The sequence below is a fragment of the Triplophysa rosa genome, linkage group LG5 (genome assembly GCF_024868665.1).
Source record: "Triplophysa rosa linkage group LG5, Trosa_1v2, whole genome shotgun sequence".
Lineage (NCBI taxonomy): Eukaryota > Metazoa > Chordata > Actinopteri > Cypriniformes > Nemacheilidae > Triplophysa > Triplophysa rosa.
This window is the reverse complement of record NC_079894.1, coordinates 6800089-6820396: the sequence shown is the minus strand read 5'-3', so window position 1 is coordinate 6820396 and position 20308 is coordinate 6800089. Positions and strand designations below refer to the sequence as shown.

The following is a 20308-nucleotide window of genomic DNA, read 5'->3' as shown; positions in this document are numbered from 1 at the left end:
TTGTCAAATGCCATGAAAGCTGACCAGCTTGTGTACAATTCAATAAAGGGATGCCAAGTTCAAAGAAACACATCTCAAAAACTGTGTTTGTGTAAATTACTTTATTTTTTCGCAGACCAACAGCAGAAACGTTCCCAATACCTGTAGAGACAAAAAAAGATACGACATCTGTTAAATAGTTGTAATTTTCATTTAACTCATTTTCTCACTCACAGAACACAAACCGAGTTAAGTATGCACTCTTTCTTCAACCGTAAGGAAAAATTACACATTTTGTTCTACATTCAATTAGCTTGAGACTCGTGAAGTCCAATACTTTGAGAATTGTTGATGCCTAGATATTAATTTCAGATGAAATAAAAAACCTTAAACATCCTCAATGTCTCCTGACATGCTGTTAACCAGCAAAACCATGAACAACACGACAACCAAGTCACACGTAACGTTAACGGTTCTGAGATGCAACTCTAGACCTCATTTAAGTCAAAGGGAGTAAAAACGTTTAAAAAAAAAAAAAAAGTAAAAATGTTTCAACGTTTACAAACCTCACAAAATCACATTATGCTGATATCATAAGACTTGACGTATGATAACTAATGCAAATATTATTCTACATCACTAAAATAATTCAGACCACATAGTCCCAAAGTGAAATCAGACACATTCCAATTTCAACATGCAGGCACAAGATAAATGGATAGTTCACCTAACAATGAAAATTCTGTCATGAATTAAGCCCCGGTCAGATTGGAGTTTGAGCATGCAAATATTTGTTACTCTAGTTGTTCCAAACCAGTATAAATCTAGTTGTTTGGTTGAACACAGAAACATATTTGGAAGAATACTTGTAACAAAACAGCTCTTGGTCACCATTGACTACCATAGTAGGAAAAATTACAATGGTAGTCAAAAGTGCCCCAGAACGGTTTGGTTTCCTACATTCTTCAAAATATCTTTTGTGTTCAACAGAAAAAAAACTAAAGTAATGTTTCCTACTATAGTAGACATTGGGGTCCAAGAACTGTTTGGCTATAAGCATTCTTCCAAATATCTTTCTCTGTGTTCATCAGAACAAATATATTTATACAGATTTGGAACAACTCGAAGGTGAGTAAAATAAATCATTTTTATTTTTGGGTGAACTACGCCCTACCCTGGGTCAGGTGCTCACCATAACTTTTAGTTCATCCTCCTGATAAGTCTGTTGATCTGGTCCTCCCTGTTGCCTGCATCACCTCCCTCTACAAAGTGGGTGGTCTTCTTCTTCATGCCTCCACGGGGCGAGGACAGTTTGAATGGCCAGAGGAAGTTGTTGGCGGCCTTGAAGTTCTTTCCAACAGTGTAGATCTCGTGGATGAGATCCTCAATGCAGATGATGCCATACCGACCTGGAGAGATATAAATGAATTTGCTTGAATCCTAGTGAACACAATTTTGGTTAAATCAGTATTTGAACTTTGTGGAATAAGTGCCTACCAAGGGACTTCTCGATAAGGGAGTTATCTGTAAGTCCAATGCGCTGCTTGTTGATCTTGCCAAATCCACGCTTGTAGGCAAGCTCACGCACAGATTTAAGGTTGGGGTAGCTGTAAGACAAATGGACCCGGTCAGGCAAAGTAAAACCAATTAATTTGACTATATCAATAAAATTTTTGATATTTCATAAAGATCGCTCACAATAAAAGCAATTCACTGATTTTAATTTTTAATGCCAAGCTATAAGATAAGACACAAACTTAAAATTTCCTAGGCAAAGGTTTACCAAGACCATGGGTCCCATGCGTTTACAAAACGTACAACTGCTTTACATACCCCCAAGCAATGTAGGGTTCTGCAATTCGCAGCATGTTGATGGAGGCCTTGTTCAGTTTGATGAAGACACCATTGAAGATCTGGCGGAGACGAAGCAGCTGAAGCACCTTGCGGACTTTGGGGCTGACACCATTGATGCTGATGACAGAAAAGGTACCTCATCAAAACTCTTAAATGACAGTTCAAACTACTTTTCATTAATGCTTGGTTGTGGTTTCAGAGGATTTGGCTTATTTTCAAAATAAATCACCATGGTCGATATGATGGGGAAAAAAGAGCAACATCATTAACCACATGACAAGACATCTCTAACCCTATTAAAAAAAAAAGATTTACCCTCTGATCCTTATGACAAAAGCAAGTTTAGGCTCAGCTGGGACATAGTAGTTGCCGGCCTTGCGAGCCATTCTGGCCATGCGGATCTCACGCCTGTACATCTGCCTGTATTCCCTGTGGTAAGCTTCAGCTCGCTTGAAGATGAGCTTCCTGGTGACTTTGCGGTCCTATGGATGAGAGAGGAGATGGAACTCATTATATTGACGCTTCAAAATGTTGCAACTGGCATGCGAGACATGCAATGACATCCATTTAGGGGTAAAACAAACAAAGCAAATAAACCACCAACCTTCTTCTCAGCCTGCTGCATCTTCAGACGCACAGCCTTGATGGCAGCGAAGCGCTTTCGCCTCTTCAAGAGGCTTTCAGGGACTGAGGGAACCACCTTTTCTCTGAGAAATCACATAGAAGCACATGTCACTTTCATACTATTCGAGCTATGCCTACAGACCAGGCTGTTATGACAACCATGTAACATTAAATAAGTACAACCTATATATTTGCTAGCATGATCTTATATTACAGCTATGGTTAATAAAATCACACTGGAACTAAACACTGCACCATGCTAGCGTAGCACCATCATGGCATTACCACAACCCGCTAACACTTTACTAATGACCATTAAAAAAACCTGGGCGCAACAAAATGATTATCTTGCGACCGTGTCTCGTATTTACGCACAAAAGTAAATGTCTGGACACATCTTCATTCTGTTACATGAACTGTTCTTTACACGTTCTTATGTCGATACAACCCAACATTCACGTCAAATTTATTGATTCATCATTCACTCGATTGGTCCCACTATCCATTTCATAATACGTAAACACATACTCTCTGCTCATCAAGACTGTTAACAACACCGAACGAGCGATATTTTAACCGATGGATTAAGATTCAAACAGCACGGAATCCAACTTACTTTTCACCCGCCATTATCCCTACAGTAAAAGAGGCTTGTACGCATGCGCAGTGGCGTCTTATGAGTTGGGTCCATCGTACTTCCGGTTAACGTTAGGTGTCTAGTTCTTTTGCCTTTAAAACATTTTTTTGTAATTAAAAGTTATTTTATTCGCTCTTTGGCAACATAAAATTGTGCAGTATATTTTATACATTAAAAATATGTTGATTGAAACAAAGGATGAAAACAAACGAGCTAGACATGACGCTAACGCCACTAGTGTTTTGCAACGCTGGCGGACCCACATGGGGGGGAAGTTATGAAGTGTGTACGATCATATTTAAAGAGCTCAGTATGGACCGATTTAATTTTGTTGTGGAAGCCAAGGGATCCAGCGTGTGTTTAGTGTCCGAGGAGGGTTTTTGAGTGCGTGCTTTTCTTCTTAAGGCACCGAAAATCAGTTTGAATAGTTTAGTTTGGCAAGCGGGAAAGCGCCACGAATAGCTATGAATATCGTCACCGAATTGTTTGTGGTCACTTTTAAAATAATGTGGTCATTTGTGTTGGCTGGCGCTAAATGGTTTGTTCGTCCGCGCGAGAAAAGTGTGCGGGGCCAGGTGTGTGTTATCACCGGTGCTGGAAGTGGTCTCGGGCGGCTGTTTGCACTGGAGTTTGCTCGGAGACGAGCGACTCTCGTGCTTTGGGACATCAACAGGCAGGGTAACGAAGAAACGGCCGAGATGGTGCGTGAAATCTACCAAAAGTTGAGCCCCTCCGAAGGTAAACTCCGTTTGAATGCAATATATATATATATTTTAGTATCGCATAAAGTTTTTTTTTCTTAATATGTTCTTACGTTAAACATGTTTTCTTCTTACAGGCTCTTCAGGCGTTGTCCAAGAGTTGCCCCTGTTTCAGCCAAAAGTGTATGCGTATGTTTGCGACGTAAGTAGACGTGAGAGTGTATATTCTACAGCAGAGAAGGTGCGCAGAGATGTGGGTAATATCGACATGTTGATCAATAATGCTGGAGTTGTCTCAGGACATCATCTTCTCGAGTGCCCAGACGAGCTCATCGAAAGAACCATGATGGTCAACTGCCATGCTCACTTCTGGGTCAGTATATAACCTGCTTTAATCGGCTCCATTCCCAAGTTTTTTTTTCACGTTCTGCTTTTTTACGTCCATGCTTAAGAAGAAGAGTTCCGTTTTGATCGTTGTCTTTATGTTCACAGACTACCAAGGCTTTTCTTCCTGCAATGCTGGAGTTGAATCATGGGCACATTGTAACTGTCGCCAGCTCACTGGGTTTGTTTACCACTGCTGGTGTGGAGGTAAGTTTAGCTTTTTATGGTCCTTGTATTTCTGAACTGCGACGTTTTGTATATTAGAACTGACATCTTCTCCCCTTTATTGTAGGATTATTGTGCAAGCAAGTTTGGTGCCATAGGCTTCCATGAATCTTTGAGTCATGAACTGAAAGCAGCTGATAAGGATGGAATTAAGATGACTCTTGTCTGTCCGTTTTTGGTGGACACTGATATGTTCAAAGGCTGTAAAATTAGGTTTGTGGTCTCGATAACTAATGTATGAAATGATCTCTTTGTAAAGCATGTGAATTCTCTATTTTTGTGTTTTTCAACTGGTGTCTTGTTGATTAAAACAGGAAAGAAATGGCTCCCTTTTTTCCACCACTAAAGCCAGAGTACTGTGTACAACAAGCCATGAGAGCCATACTAACAGACCAACCAATGATCTGCACGCCACGTGTCACGTACATGGTCACCTTCATGAAAACGTATGCATAATATGCTATGAACAATATCTTAAGGTATTTCTGTAAATAATGTATTTATTGCTATATATTTAAAGTTTTTTTTATTTCTATTTTACAGAGTTTTGCCATTTGATGCCACTGTATGCATGTATAGATTTATCGGTGCTGATAAATGTATGTACCCCTTCCTGGCTCAACGAAAGGAGTTCACAAACAACAATGAATCAAAGACTGGGATCTAACTGGTGGCAACTTTAAGCAACGATGCTAAATTCTTTGTAGTTCCATTGGAACGGTGAAAGCTGTACGCTAAGTTTTTCCAAACAACATTTAGCTGGCAACTTTGCAAGTTCAGCATGTTACTTTAAGATTGCATAAAAAAGGCCAATCACCTATTTATATGCATTCATATTTTGTCATATATTGTTTTTTTCTGTCAACATTCAATGACCATGTCACTTTAGAGGTTTATCCTCCTTTTAACACTAAGATATGCACTGTGTGTACTGAGTATTTCTTGGTTGCCTGGTCCAAATGACTGTCAAAAGAAACTACCACAATTGCTTAAATTGTTAAATAAATAGTCTTTTCAAATGAATTATTTACAATATATTTTTTATCTGATAACCTCTGTTAATGTCAGAACTAAAAGATGATTGTAGAGATTACTGCGAGCATAGAGTATAGGCACACTCTAAAAAATGCTGGCACAAAAAGGGTCAAACCCAGCCGTTGGATTAAATTAACCCATAAAATTGATGTTTGACCCAGCAGTGGGTTAAAACAACCCAGCACATGTTAATTTACAACGCAATGGTTGGGTTTGTGCATTTTTTGACCAAATGCTGGGTTGAAAATAATCCAGCATTTTTTTAATGTATATATCTGCACACACACACACAAATAAAGATATAAGGAAGATATTTTATAAAGCGATTTTAGATATTTGAAAAGCAGACAATATTGCCCCCTATTGACTTCCACTGTATGGACATCTTTTGTGTTCCACAGGAGTCATAAAACATACTGTAAAACTTTGCTGGAGTTTTGTCAGTAACTTACTGTAGATTTAATTTACAATTTTGTTTTAAACAAACTTACATATTTCTTATATTTTCTTTCATGAAACAAGACTAAAATATCAAAGGTCACTTTTCTTGTTATGTAAATGTATCCTAATTTTAGAAGTTTCAAGTTCAAGATTTTACTAAAAAAACAAGACGAAAATGCTTAGGAAGAATGTCAGTCTCTTGCTCATTTTGAATCTCAAAAGTTAAAGTGTTTTAATTTAAATTTAACTCAAATTGAAAACTAATAGGAAAGTAATTCAATCTACAGTAAGTTACTGGCAAACCTGCTGCAATTCAACAGCAAAGTTTTACAGTGTAGATTATTAATGACAACATCAGGTATAGCCTAAATAAATGATAATGACAGAACATTTATTTTTGGGTAATCTCTTTAAGATTCCATGTGGAAATCATCATAGTCTGAAATGTCAGACAATCCTATCAATGAAAATGGGGAATCGCATTCAAATGCCATCAGATTGATTATAAAATCACACACTTGTTTCTGCTCCGAGGGAACATGAGAATCGCATTAGTACTGTAAAAGTGATAGTCAAATAAGAAATGAACACATTTAAAGTGCATGCGTGCAAATATATACGCAAAGTGGAAAATGGCTTTAGACCATGGGTATCTATAGCAATGGGTAAATATAGCAAATAAGGCTGTTGATTATTAGAATGCTGACTGGAAGTGGACAACAATAAAAAAGAGTAGTTTTCCATAACATAATTTTTCTTCCACTTTGTTTTACGAGTTTAAATCATTGATGTTATGTTAAAATACTTACAAAGTTGTGGTTGTTACTATCTAAATTGTTTTTAAAAAAGAATGAAAACTGGCACAGCCTAAACAACTCTAGACCAAAAGCTGTCGGATGTGTGAACAAAAGCCAACAGAAGATGTCAGGCCACGCATATAGAGCATTTCAGGCTAAACAGAAAAGAACAATAAAGTACTTCATGTAGCCTACAAACTCAAAAAGTATGCAAGCACATGCCTCATTAGAGAAAACAGCGTGAAAGAATGTTTGGTCCATGAGCAGCAGCTCATTTGTTTGTGACGTGTCAGTATACATTATGCAACAGAAGATTATTTTGTTTTACTAAGAATTTTTGTTTTGGTGCCAGGTTTTACGTTTGACAGACAATTGGTTGTCATTTGGTTGACATAATTCCTATTTTACCTTTACTAAATTAGGACGTTTATAAATTGTCAGTTTGCTTCTGCTTTCACTTACTATATATCACATTAAGTGGGATTGACCTTATTTAACATGAATAATTCATTTTTTACAGCAAGAATTTGGAAACATCAACACAGAAAATTAGCTTTTAAATTCACTTTTCTGTACCTCCAAATATGCAAATGATTGCTTTATTAAATGAAAAACAAGTGAGTTTCAGATTATATCCGAGCTATAGCATAAGCATGGTTGGTCTGTAACTCATTACAATGACGCATGGAAAGACGTACATTTCCTCTGTGGGGCTCCCCAAAAGCAATAGACTTGGCTGCCTGTCTTGAAAATGTTTCAGACAACAGTCCAAATACAAGAGATAAGGAAGATCACTGACACATAGATTATCACATTTCTTTTATCCGGAAATTATAGTCCCACTACACTCATTTGGATGATGCCATTACACTATGATAGTAATGATGTCACAGACACATTTCTGAAGGGGAGATACCCAATGAGGACGATCCTTAAGCATTCATATTCAGTCTGATGGAAAAGAAAATTCCAATGAATGTATTATTAGTCAGACTGTGTAAACATTTCTCAAACATTCCAGACTACTTTTTTTGTAAAGGCTTACTATCAAACTCACTTTTCACAGATGATTCAATGAGAACTCACAGGCATCTGGCAGTCTGTTCCAAACCAGAGCAAAATCACATTAAATGAAACATTAGAAATGTCAACAATGTAATTTTGCTATGAGTATACCATTTAATTGTTTACTTAGTCATCTTAATACTTGTCTAGCATGTCAGTTATACATTTTATAAAAAGTGCTAATGTGCACTACAGAACTTGATCTTATCTTATAAAGTTTTAGCCTTATTTTAGTACCTTTACCTGCTTTGCCTAAATTGTTATATTGGGCCACTTGAGATTGAGATGACTCAAAATGTACCAGAAACATGGGGGGACTGGGCTCCGGAATTTAGGAACCCCCTCTAAGAGATAAAAATAGACGTTAGGGTCCCTCAGATAAATTGATTTTAGAAATAATAATGATAAATCTGAAATTTGAGCTAATAAGATATAGTAGGTATTTAGGTAAACTAAATATTTAAATGAATAAGTCTATTTTTAGTCATGTGGGCCTATATTTAAAAATCAAAGTGTTTGATATTTGTCCTCAATTGTAATTTAACTGCTTATTTTAGTTGCCATTTTGGGTCTGCTGCTTTGTCATGTCAAATGACTGCAAGTCATTTAAAAGAAGAATAACTTGTCTCTCTTATAACATTGTTTGGACTGAAAAAGTATATATTTTTCATTCTTGATCAACACAAAAACCTGTCTTCTATGCAAACCCTTTAAAACGTGATATATAGTTATGCATAACTTATATCATACCCCCATAAAACATGATTTAATCCAAACACTGCCTGTATGTAATATATGCACTTAAATGACATTACTGTACCTCCCTCTAGTGGACAGATCATAAGATAATCACAAACTAGCAGTAATGGTGTGTCGTCTGCAGAAACACTTCACTATTAAAGTCTGTGGTTGGGTCATACCACCATAATACCAGGGTTAACCTAACACATTGTGCAGACCCTTAAAATGTGCATATTTTGGAATATAACATTATTATTTACATGAAATGGTTTGAAGTCACTCTGTACACATAATTCAAGCAAAATAATTAAAACACATGACAGCATCTCAAAATATATTACTTTAATAGGGACATTTCTTTTAAATAAAGTTAAATAAAGTTATCAAAATCATGAACACGAACATAATGGTTTTTAAACTAGATGCAGGGAAAAGTTGTCTTTTTAAAAGAAACACTCCCAGCACAACACATATAACCATTAAATCAAACGGTCAATTTTAATATAGCTAGATAGAGCTTTACATAAAAGGTCAAGTGATAATGTCTAAAATTTATCTTTGTTTTAACTACGCAAAAGTTGTCTGTCTATAAAACCAGTGCTTAAATCTTATCCCATAAAGCATTTTTATGTAATTCTAAATTACATTTACAATCATATAATATCACCCCGCATCAAATCTGTACATATCAGTAAATTGTGCATTTATCAAAATAGTCCTATACTGTACTGTACACCACACCCAACAACAATATTCAACTAAAAATGGCTTATTTCATAAAAGAAACTATGGTTTTATGTTACAATATTAATTAAAAATGTTGCCCTGTTTAAAGTTCACAGTGCATTACCAGGCAAGACAAAGGTCGACTTGTGTCTCTGCTTTTGCTGATGGATCCATTACAGCAGTTAGATGTCTGATTTGCACCGTCCTTCCTTTTATTTTAAACCCAAGCTCAAGTTATTATTGCACAAACAATGAAAACCCTTAAAGGCTTATAAAGAAATAATACAACATGAATCAAACATTACAAAATTTGAAGAAAAAAAAATAAAGAGCTCCACATCTTTCATCCATCAAAATATGCTTGCTGGGTGGGTTACATTCCTGCAGTTTTTATGCATCTTTTCCAGTCAGCATGCCCAATCCACACACAAATAGCCACAGTCTGCTGGTTCAATTCTAATCCATGATCCAAAAGTCTGTTCATATACTGTAACACAATGATGCACTTGGATACTAGCATGTATCATCTGTATAGAACAATCAAAACAAATAAGCATATCAGAGGGGCAAAAAATATTTGTGTAGGTTATGATTGCTAATAACTATTACTGCAAAAAGCATCAGACAACTCATGTGAAACTGAAAATAAAATTTAATAAGACTCACCATGATACCACCACTTTGTTTTCTTTGGATTTTTATTACATGTCTTTACATAAAATGAATTATCTGGAGGACGCCGCTGAAAAACAACAACAAAAAAAGTTAATTACATCACTATAAAAACAAATTACATTAACCTAATAGGTAAAAAAGTTTTTACCTTTTCTTTGCAGCTTGACAGCATGCTAATAATGCTTAAACAAACCGACTGCACGGATAAAGCTGGTGACCAATCTTCCGTTAATATAGATAAACAGATGTGACCATTGCTATAGACATGTGGATGGATGGGTATATTCTCTCCAGTGAACATTACCTGTAAACAGGTAAATTCACAGAAATCACTAGCAGAACAGAACACATGAGACAATGCACCTCTGCAGATGGCACGCAGCATTTTAATAATGGATTTGGCAAGTAACTAAAATATTATTTATTTTACAATGTTTTTTTAATTACATATTTAATCTAATTGCTTTGCTGTATTGCAGTTTCAACTGTGATGCTGACATGAAAAGTAAACACGGTCAATACATCATGCGTTGAATCAAAAACAGGTTTGATAGAAACAGATAAAGAAATCACAAACGTATCTTAAAAATTACCTGAGGTGAGTCAAAAGGATATCTACTACTGAATTTGAAGAGCAGCTGAAACTTCTCCCCCTCATAAAGAGTACCTGGAGCACCTTCCATATCTATAAGCCACCTGAACAAGAACAAGAGTAGATAACAATCACTGACTCATTGCTTACACAGATAAATAAAATTGTTACCATTCAATATATACAAAAGGCAAACAGGTTTGCGGAATGCAGACAGCCAAGCATGTCAAAATGAAGCTAATCCCGTCTCTACTGAAGTGACTGTTCTGCTCTGTCAAAGGATGCTGTAGTGAAACACATGTACACATCTGACAGCTTACTCTGTGATTGTGTTCTGCACGCTGTTTTCATTCAGCGTCATTCCAGGTGGAGGGTCACTTTGCAACGCCAACAGTTCTTTTTGTAATCTTTTCTGTGAAGTGAAAAAAGTTCAAACGTAACTGAAGGTAAAACACAAAACTTCAATGTCAAGTAAATGTCTACATTCCAGTTATTTATTATGATCAGAAATGACGATACAAATCTGACCTATTACTTAAACTGAAGTCTCGTTTTTAAATAGTAACTTACTGCAGTATAAAACTAGTAACGTTAAGTAGACACATAGCAGACTGCTAACAACGAGCTTGGCAAACAAATGTATTACAATGATAACGTTACTGAAACTAGCGAGCAGCATTGATAAATGTCCTGTGGTTCCAGTGACAGATCAGGTTTATAATAATAATAATAATACCGTGTCTTTATTTGTCACAGCAGTATGTGATGACAGGACAGAGTTGTCGGGCTTTCAGACTGACTGAACGTTAGCTTGCAGAGTAAACAAATGTGCGTACGGATAAAACAACTAACGCTTTGTGTTCAGATCGAAACAAAGACACGGTATAAACCGGAAGATGTCATAATAAATCGATGTTAAATTGATCTATAGTGTGATGTTAAACGAGTTGCTTTTGTTTTAAGAGATATTCACCTGCATAGACGCCATGACGGAAAGCCTCTGCTGAGAGGCGATTGGTCGAGTGACGTCTGATCCGCTTCCCTGCGCGAGCCGCAATGCAACAACATTCGCACAGTTTACACTTCATTTAAGGGCAGCCGCAATAGGTGACCAGACTTATCCTGTCCTTTGGACAAACAGGAGAATTCTTTTTTTTAATGTGCTTTGTCTTTTGGCTAAAACATGTTAAAAACTTGCAAATTAGTAGTCATCTTTTTTTCAATGCACACATTTGCATTTTGTAGTCCACCAAAACTGAAACTATGTTAACTTCAGGGAAAATATAAACAAAAACCTACTGCAAATCACATGTACTATCATTTATTTACAAATATAAAACTAATATAGTACATTTATAAAGTAAAACATGCAATTTATTATAAAACCCGAGATGTGCTTTATGAGTAAATGTGATTCTTTCAAAAAGCCTTAAAAGATGCTAAACAATGCATCTTACCAGAGCTCAGTAAAATGTGAAATATTTTATATTTTGTTGGATATTATCATTTGGGGACTGGTTTTTAAGAGTTTATGTTAAAGTGGACTTATTATGCAAATTTTTACACGATGTAATATAATTCTCAGGTATACCCAGAATGTGTCCGTTATAAAAACGTTTCAGTGCACTTATCTACTCTAAAATCCATTTGCATTCAGATGAAATAACCCTCCAAAAAATACCAACGTCAAATGCTCTCCACACGTTACTCAAATGATTTTGCTTCAAAACCCGCTAAATACCACACTATGAATGGTCTGAAATATCTGCTATTGCTGAAAGTAAGTGTAGGAGCCTGATGAAAAATGGTCATTTGAACGAAAACTCGTGAATTGGATTTAGAGGGTTTTGCATCTGAAATCTTAATTTATTAGAAACTTTTATCCAGATTGAATTACAAATAAGGAAAAAATCACAAGCAAAATTAACCAGTAAAGAACAATGACAATTCGTCTGTCTGTTATTATAACAACCTTTATTTAAATTTAAGGTTAACACAAAAAGATCAACAATAAAATTAAATATCAATTTGATTTGATTAACTCTTGAAAATAGTTAACAGGAGAATATTTTTTCAGGCACCTATATTTTGTTAATTAGAAATAATGTAAAATTTAATACTGGGTTAAAGCTCAAAAAAATCTGAACGTATAAACAAACACACAAACAAAAAAACAGATGTAATCTTTTTTAATTTATACGCAAATATAACATAATAAATGATACTAAGGGTGGGTAATGCACTTAACCCTGTTATTAAGTTCAATGTTCCTGTTGCGGAACCTACATTTAAAACAATAAAACAATAGTATTTTGTTTTCTCTTAATATTTATTCTGCAGTTAAATACTGTAATTGTTTGTATTTTCAACAATCTAAGAAGTTTGCAGCCATCAGAAGCTCCAGTGCAATCTCTGGGGCAATAGGAAATTCTGGGATTTCTGTTGAACTATTAGTATAGCGAACTTTGTAAGTAAAATACATGCACACTTTAGAAAGGACATGTGATGGTATCTCTCGAAAGTTGACTTCATTTGTTTCATTCTCTGCAAACTGGCCTGAAAGAAAGAGATCACTTTGCTTTAATAAATCCAAAAACAAGTTAATCAATACACTAAATCTGGGCTCAGACTACAGGATTTTAAAAATCCTGACCGATTAAGAAATCTGGTAGCAGCACACACATAAGGAGAATCTTGACAGATTGTCTTTTTTTAAATCTTAAAGTCAGCATGAAATTAAATTCAGCAGTATATATTCAAAATATATCAAATTCATTTGCACGTAATCTTTAATCAAAACCATTAATCTCCTCCCCCCCCTCAAAACGACCTTTCTTCACTTCTGGTCAGGAGGAATGGAGCGAGGGCGGGGCTTCAACTGACTGATTGCAAACTGGCTTACAAGTCTGACTCCACTTTGTTGGCAACGATCCAACTCTCAACGATGCAATAAGTACTCGATGAATGAAATCAAGTCCCGTTCACATTTTTTTTCCTCATTTCAGAAGTTGGTTTTCGCTCGTATATGTCACGACATGGAAAAAAGTGAATTGCTACTTCCGTTTCAAGCCGACTTTAAACATGCTCGTACTTAAAAGATTTAACACTCTTGGTGCATCACACACTACAGGAGAATATTAAGATTATCGTACCAGTGGATGCACGTACCACGTGATCCTCTCACCTAGAAGTAGGGATGTAATGATACACTCAGATCACGATTCGATACATATCTCGATGCTGGGTTCACGATACGCATCACAATATTTTGAAGGAATTTTAAAAAATGAAACTGAAATTCAAATAACCGTTATATTCAAAATATTAACAATTTCAGTAAATTTTTTGTTGAAATTTAAAGAATTTTAACATTTTTTTAGGCTTAACTGAACCTTCTGTGCTGCAGGTTTGTCACTGAGCTCTGACAGAGCTCAAACTCAAATGCCTTTGGCTCATGTATCTTTGAAGCTCATCTCCGCTATCCAGCGCACTGCAGCAACTGTCGCGGTTGACATTTTTAAAGTTCTGTCAGTCACTTCCATCATCTTGAAGTCTTGTCTCATATTGGCTGTTGTGAAAGCACCGACTTCATCATCCCGATTGAAAATCCAACATATAAAACCTGTTTGATATGATTGGGGCCGTCCCGATTTTTCTCAGAGCAGAACGGGAGTGTAGGATTTGATCTGTGAATGCCTCACATTACGCAATACTCTGGACCGAACATCCAACCCGATCGAGGCCATGGACATAATTTTTTTCAAAGATTCTCAGGAGGGTAAAATCTGTCAGAGAATCCTGTAATCTGAGCCAGGCATAAAACATCTAAATGCCAGATTTGGATAAAGAAATCTACAGTATTATTTTAGTATCTTCAGCCGCAACACAGGAAAAACGGCATAATACATTGCATTTATAAATGTGATTTCTTCTATTCAGAATTTCTGTAACAGATACTCACCAGGACCACTAAGCATAGCTTTGATTGTTCCTGATGTCAAAGCATGTTCTCTCTTCACGATAAACTCATGGCCATCAGAGGAGATCAGTTTCACATACATGGCATCTGGCCCTTCACAGCCACCGTATGTCTTTTCTTCACTGTCTAGAAAAGCATTTCTCATTCATTTAATTATACACTTAGAAACTGTATTCAGGGGTTAAAGCAAAAAAAATCCTGAGCCTGAACTTTTTTTTGCAGGGCTGCGAGAGTAGACACATAAGCAGGGTTTGTCAAACAAAAAAGAACATTATTTGAACATTATTTCCCTTGAAACTAACTAGTAACATGCCGTTTTTGAGCTTCTCAGACAGACGTTTCTTAAACTTTGATGCTATGCCATGTGTGTATGGATCACAGAATGACTCGAAATAATTGGGGGCATAATTATAACAAACCAAACCAGTTTTCTGCAGTTATGATATATTAAAAACATAGCTTACCAAATTCAACCGAATTCATCATAATAAAAATCCTACTCACATTTTTTGTCCTATTGAGGGTGGCATTTTGAAAGCAAAATAAAGTGACTAGATCTATGATTAATTTTGTACTCTACTGAACTATTTTGTGCTCTAATAGTAATTTAATCATTAATTCCATAGGTATTAATGGTGATGATATGGCACAAGTCACATCCACAACACATAGTAATGAGATCACAGTTGGTCAAAGCAGGTTAGCATAAATGAGCCCTCAAAAAAGCAAAAGTGATCACCTTTTTGAGCTTGTTTATTTTTTATAATAATTAGTGGAGGCAGATTTATTATCCATTTTTAAACTCCTACTGGCAAATTTTGCACTACAAACTGTGAAACGAAAACAATATAAATTCCTATTAAAGCTACAAAAATTACGGAGTCAGCAGTGAGTGCTTCTGTTTTCATTTGTTTGATTCATATCAACCACACAGAATAGCAGGAATATTAGGCTGCTGTCACTAATGTATTGACATCCGATTTCTTTCTCAACTTTTTACGCTCACTTCAGACAAAAACGACCATGTTTATGGTCTGTGAGTTAGGTGCAATAAGCTGTGAAAAAGTTTGAAAATGATTTAGACGCTTTAGAAATCGATCCTTGATATCTCGATCGCAGTGCGCGTGTGTGTGTAACGCGCAGAAGAGTGATAGCTGTGTTCCTCTCATACCATTGGTGAGCAAACTTATGAACTCAAACTGATATCAAAAAGCTTTTTTAAATGTAATCTTTTTTTCCGCAGTCAAACGCCGCAAGCCGGAGATCCGGCACGGTGCTGGTGTTGTATCAAAATCCGACTCCCCGTGAAATTACGACTCCCCTGTTTTCCCCTACGAAGGTTAGGGTTAGGATTAGGCGTGGGGGCGGGATTTAGAGATAGGGACCAATCACAAAACAGACTGGGGCAGTCGTGGCCTAATGGTTAGAGAGTCGGACTCGTGACCAGAAGGTTGCCGGTTCGATTCCCAGGGCCTTGAGCAAGGCACCTTACCCCTACTTGCTCCCCGGGCGCTGCAGTGATAGCTGCCCACTGCTCCGGGTGTACGTGTGTTCACCACTTGCTGTGCGTGTGTTCACTACTCTCTGGATGGGTTAAATGCAGAGGTCACATTTCGGGTATGGGTCACCATATCTGACTAATAGGTCACTTTCACTTCACTTCACTTTCACTTTCATCCTAAGTGATCAGAAGTAGGGGAGTCATAATCTCACGGGGAGTCGAATTTCGGTACAACACCGGTATTGTGCCGAAAACAGACTCCCTGCCAAATTATGACTCCCCATTCCCCACTAACATTAGGTGTTAGGATTAGGTGTGGGGGAGGGGTTATGATTAGCCAATCCCCAGCAAAATAAATGAGGGGAGTCGTAATCTGGCGGGGTGTCCAAATTCGGCACAACACCGGAAAACTTTAAGACCTGTGTATTACTGTCACACTTCAACAAGCACTATGTTATTACAAAAAAAATCATTTTGACAGACCAAATAATCTGCAGCATCTAACAAAACATAGATTTTGTAAATGTTAGTATTTAATATAGATTATTTTAACTCTGCATATTCATGTGCGTTAAGTATTGCTAGATGACAAGGTACACAAAAATCTTACCCATTTTTACTGCTTTCTCCTGCTTCTCACTGTAATTTAAGAGAAAAAAATAGTAGTGAACACACAAAAAAATGTAACATTAGTAACGACAAATTATGTTCGCTTTTGACACAGGAGGAAAACAGCTATGTAATGCTCATGCAGTAACGTTACCAAAAAATGAAAATAAATGATTTAACGTTAAATTACCTGCTATTATTTAACTCAAGCACTCTCGTCAGATCGGTCTTCCATAAATGTTTCACCTGACACTATTCTTGCGAACAAAAACACATATACAAAATGAACCAAACACTATTATTACTCACCTTGAGCTAGTCTTTTGTGTTTTGGGCTTTTCTTATCCAGTTTAGTCTCTGACGAGATGAGAGCAACTGCTGTTCTGTTGTCAGTATCGACTACAGGAAACAATCGTTCATCAGCGAATCCTCTTCCGTAACATATCTTACAAATTAAAAGTCAGCGTTCCCCGTAAATTATCTCGGAATTGTGTCAACATTTTATTAAAGTGTTAAATTAACGCATTCCAGTTTATTTTAAGCACTGTGTGTAAAATGTGTGTTTCTTGCAAATACGAATTTTTTTATAGGCAACCATAAGATTACACATTTTTCGCGACATCCCTCACGTGGAGACAGGACCAAATTGTTTCCGGGTTTCATGGTCTTCAACTGAGTGTCAGGCTGAAGTAAAAATGTATCAGGTTGGAGTTTTACATGCACTTCGTCGTCTATCAAAAAATCAACAACAGGTCGTTAGAAGCATCCAAGTCTGTTTTCGCCCGACGTCAAACTGTAATGAAAATACGAAAAAAGATTTCCACGCGCATGCAGTAACGTTAGCTTTGAAGAGCAAGTGTCATTCACTGCATGGGATGCAAAGGTCGTTTTTAAAAGCATCCACAAAAAAGGTTTGACGCTACTTTTTCTTTAGATATTCTTAAATAATATAATAACACTACTATGCAACTGGAATAGAGGATGCTCTTACTTTAAAAAGCGACTATTAATGATTTATTTTGCTTATAGATTCAACCATATTGCGCAGTTAGATGGTATGCATCCACACCAGTACATTCTGAAGATGGACAATTGATCTACACAGGCAACCTGGGCAAGGCTGTAATTGGTAGATAACTCAAATATATTTGATATGGTATTTTTAAACAAATGTCATGTAACACATAGGCATAGCCATATCAGATATTATTTAAAACTTTTTGCATTAGTCCAAAAGAATAACCTTTAATTTAAATCAATTTCTTCTTTTCTTCTAGGTGTGAAGTTTTTCTCGTATTCCAGCAGTATGTTCAGTCTCTGCGTGATGCCATACCTCCTCTTGAAAACAGGAATTGGTGTAAACAGTTTAGCACTGCAAGTGGCTTTTTGTGGGTTTATAGGTGTCTTCACATTTCTGACTCCTGTTCTCCTCCATCTGATCACCAAAGGCTATGTAGTACGCCTGTACCACAACAAGGACACAGACATGTACACGGCCATCACATACAATGCATTTCTAGTGGAGAAACGGACTGTATTCCACCAGAGTGATGTTGAAATTCCTGATGTGAGCCGGATGTTCACTAGTTTTTATGCCAAGAAATGCTCCATGCTGGTTAACCCAATGCTTTTTGCTATGCCTCATGACTACAACCACCTCATGGGGTATGATCGGCCCTTCTTATTTGACTTAGATGACTTAAACAAACCAAATGAGAGTTAGCTTGTGTCAGATTTGTGACTGCTGATTTCTGTTCATACTTGTTGGACGGCGAAGTTGTCTGATAAAGGTACTAGAAAATCTCAAAGCTATTCAAATAATTTCAGTGGACTCTTGTAAGATATTGAATTTTGGCAGGCACGGTATGCCATACAGATCATTTGTGATGCTGAAAACTGTATGGTGTAAGTGTATTTGTAAGTGTAAATAAATTCATATACATATTTACCCTCTGTGTATAGCCTACCCGCTGAATTTTCTGCATAATTCTTTCTTCTGTTTTCCAGCAGTTTCGGGTCTAATTTCAGTTTTTTTTACAAGGGAAAGACCTGTAAGAAGTTTCAAACGAGAAGTTGTACAATAATAAACAGTAGTGTTTTCTGATAAAAAACACAATGTCTTTATGTGCAATAACTTATAAGGTACAACTAAGTGCAATATCTACATATACCTAAATAGACCAATCTATGTGCAAATTTCTACTGTACAGTATACTTTAGCCACTTTATATTTGTATTATTGTACTTGTGGTTGTTCTATAGTCTTCTTTCTCTAGATTGTACTTATTACTTAAATCCTTATGTTGACAAAAAGCGCACCAGAAATTTTGTTGTATGATCCATATAATAATAAGAAGAATCTGAATAGATAGTTTCTGGTAAAGTTATTTCAGACAAATATTTTGCACTAGTTTTATGCAGTAACATAACAGTGTTTTTTATTTGTATTGTAGCATTTGTCATTTTATAAGATTATTTACTGGTATACAGAATTATAGAAATACAGAATTAGTCTGTTCAAAGGCTCTATTACAGGGATAGATCACCCAAAAATTATCCTCTTCTGCAGAACACAAAAATATTTTGAACAACGTCTGTAACCGAACAACAATGGCTCCCAAACCTTAAGGCACAATGCATTAGATACCGGCAAAAGATATTAAGTAATACTTGTTTAATTAAATATATTTACATTATACATTATTCTCTTTGTATTGGATAGCATGCTGCTGTTCATTGCAAAGGTCAGCTGTGGTTGGGACACAGCCAGATGTTACTTGTGAGGATGCCAAGTTATATTACATCATCAAAAGAGATACTACATTTTTTACCCTTTTATTGTAATGATGTGCTTGTAACTATTGATAAGAACACTGACATGTTTCAGAGTCACTTATTTAGTTTCAATGTGTATGAAAAGGTTTTTGATCCTAAGATGAGCTTTATAAGCTCACACAAATAAATTTGCCATCTGCAAAATGTAAATGTGATCCATTGCAAGCCAAGACATTTTCTTTTACTTTCCAGGGAGAATGTCAGATGTGCACGAGGATGTTTCAAAACAGTTGTGGTGGTGAGAATGCCAGTTGGGAGAGCTGTAAGACAAGCTTTAACTTCAATTTATGTTTTGTTATTTAGTGTGTATGCTGAAATTAAACCCTAACAAACGTTCAAATAATGTTCTTTAAATGCACTTGCCTATTGAATTCCCTCCTTTATTCATGATCTTATCTTATGTCTAAACTTCTGTTTTTCAATTGTTCTTCATTCATGTAAATATTTGCAGAGGAAAAACCTGTGGCAGCTTTCAATCCAAAAGAGAAGAGAAGCTTTACCACATACAATGCAGTACATTGTTGTAATCGATCATTAAAATTGATGTTAAAAAAGCTGTTGTTAGTAAATGGTTATTTGTGCGTCTTACAGTTTCCAGGCAGAACATTATTCCACTGGTGTGTTTCATAAAAGGATAACAATTATGAAGCCTCTGTACATCACAGTTTTATTTTGTCACATTGTTACAACTTCAGCTGAAAGACAATTGTTTTGCTCCTCAGAAAGTGTAAACCTTTGGTACAGCTATGATGGTAAGTCAATATGTGCTTTTATTAAATGCATCATAGAGGAGGATATTACAGATATATTTTTCAGAAATTTGGCTTATGTTGTTAAAAAGCACAATACAATGTATGGATCCTCTCGTGTGTGCTGCGACTCAATATCTCAGATCTCCATCTATTCCA

General features: G+C 36.2%; 5 protein-coding genes and 1 non-coding gene across 6 annotated transcripts; 2 read left to right on the top strand and 4 right to left on the bottom strand.

Moving 5' to 3' along the window:
* Positions 1–86: 86 nt before the first annotated feature.
* On the bottom strand, positions 87–3113 carry rpl7 (ribosomal protein L7). The gene is made up of 7 exons (XM_057333389.1): positions 3074–3113; positions 2438–2540; positions 2149–2315; positions 1813–1950; positions 1477–1586; positions 1172–1388; positions 87–141 (listed from the first exon to the last, which is right to left on the bottom strand). Exons 1-6 carry the CDS (start codon positions 3085–3087, stop codon positions 1180–1182), a joined length of 741 nt encoding a protein of 246 aa, XP_057189372.1. The 5' UTR covers positions 3088–3113; the 3' UTR covers positions 87–141; positions 1172–1179.
* Positions 2020–2109, bottom strand: LOC130555181 (small nucleolar SNORD12/SNORD106). Its single transcript, XR_008963094.1, has one exon. It is a non-coding gene; the product is annotated as a small nucleolar SNORD12/SNORD106 (small nucleolar RNA).
* A 214-nt stretch (positions 3114–3327) lies between the features above and the next one.
* rdh10b (retinol dehydrogenase 10b) lies at positions 3328–5427 on the top strand. The gene is made up of 6 exons (XM_057333388.1): positions 3328–3832; positions 3933–4168; positions 4288–4386; positions 4472–4617; positions 4719–4850; positions 4948–5427. Exons 1-6 carry the CDS (start codon positions 3559–3561, stop codon positions 5069–5071), a joined length of 1011 nt encoding a protein of 336 aa, XP_057189371.1. The 5' UTR covers positions 3328–3558; the 3' UTR covers positions 5072–5427.
* A 3401-nt stretch (positions 5428–8828) lies between these two features.
* ube2wa (ubiquitin conjugating enzyme E2 Wa) lies at positions 8829–12309 on the bottom strand. Its single transcript, XM_057333390.1, has 6 exons — positions 11450–12309; positions 10797–10888; positions 10478–10580; positions 10033–10188; positions 9876–9951; positions 8829–9736 (listed from the first exon to the last, which is right to left on the bottom strand). Exons 1-6 carry the CDS (start codon positions 11462–11464, stop codon positions 9723–9725), a joined length of 456 nt encoding a protein of 151 aa, XP_057189373.1. The 5' UTR covers positions 11465–12309; the 3' UTR covers positions 8829–9722.
* A 120-nt stretch (positions 12310–12429) lies between these two features.
* On the bottom strand, positions 12430–16984 carry elocb (elongin C paralog b). Its single transcript, XM_057333391.1, has 4 exons — positions 16875–16984; positions 16567–16595; positions 14438–14581; positions 12430–13032 (listed from the first exon to the last, which is right to left on the bottom strand). The coding sequence occupies exons 2-4, from the start codon at positions 16568–16570 to the stop codon at positions 12842–12844; spliced, it is 339 nt and encodes a 112-aa protein (XP_057189374.1). The 5' UTR covers positions 16571–16595; positions 16875–16984; the 3' UTR covers positions 12430–12841.
* Positions 16985–17227: 243 nt separating this feature from the next.
* On the top strand, positions 17228–18800 carry tmem70 (transmembrane protein 70). Its single transcript, XM_057334516.1, has 3 exons — positions 17228–17476; positions 17595–17694; positions 17843–18800. Exons 1-3 carry the CDS (start codon positions 17261–17263, stop codon positions 18286–18288), a joined length of 762 nt encoding a protein of 253 aa, XP_057190499.1. The 5' UTR covers positions 17228–17260; the 3' UTR covers positions 18289–18800.
* Positions 18801–20308: the final 1508 nt, after the last annotated feature.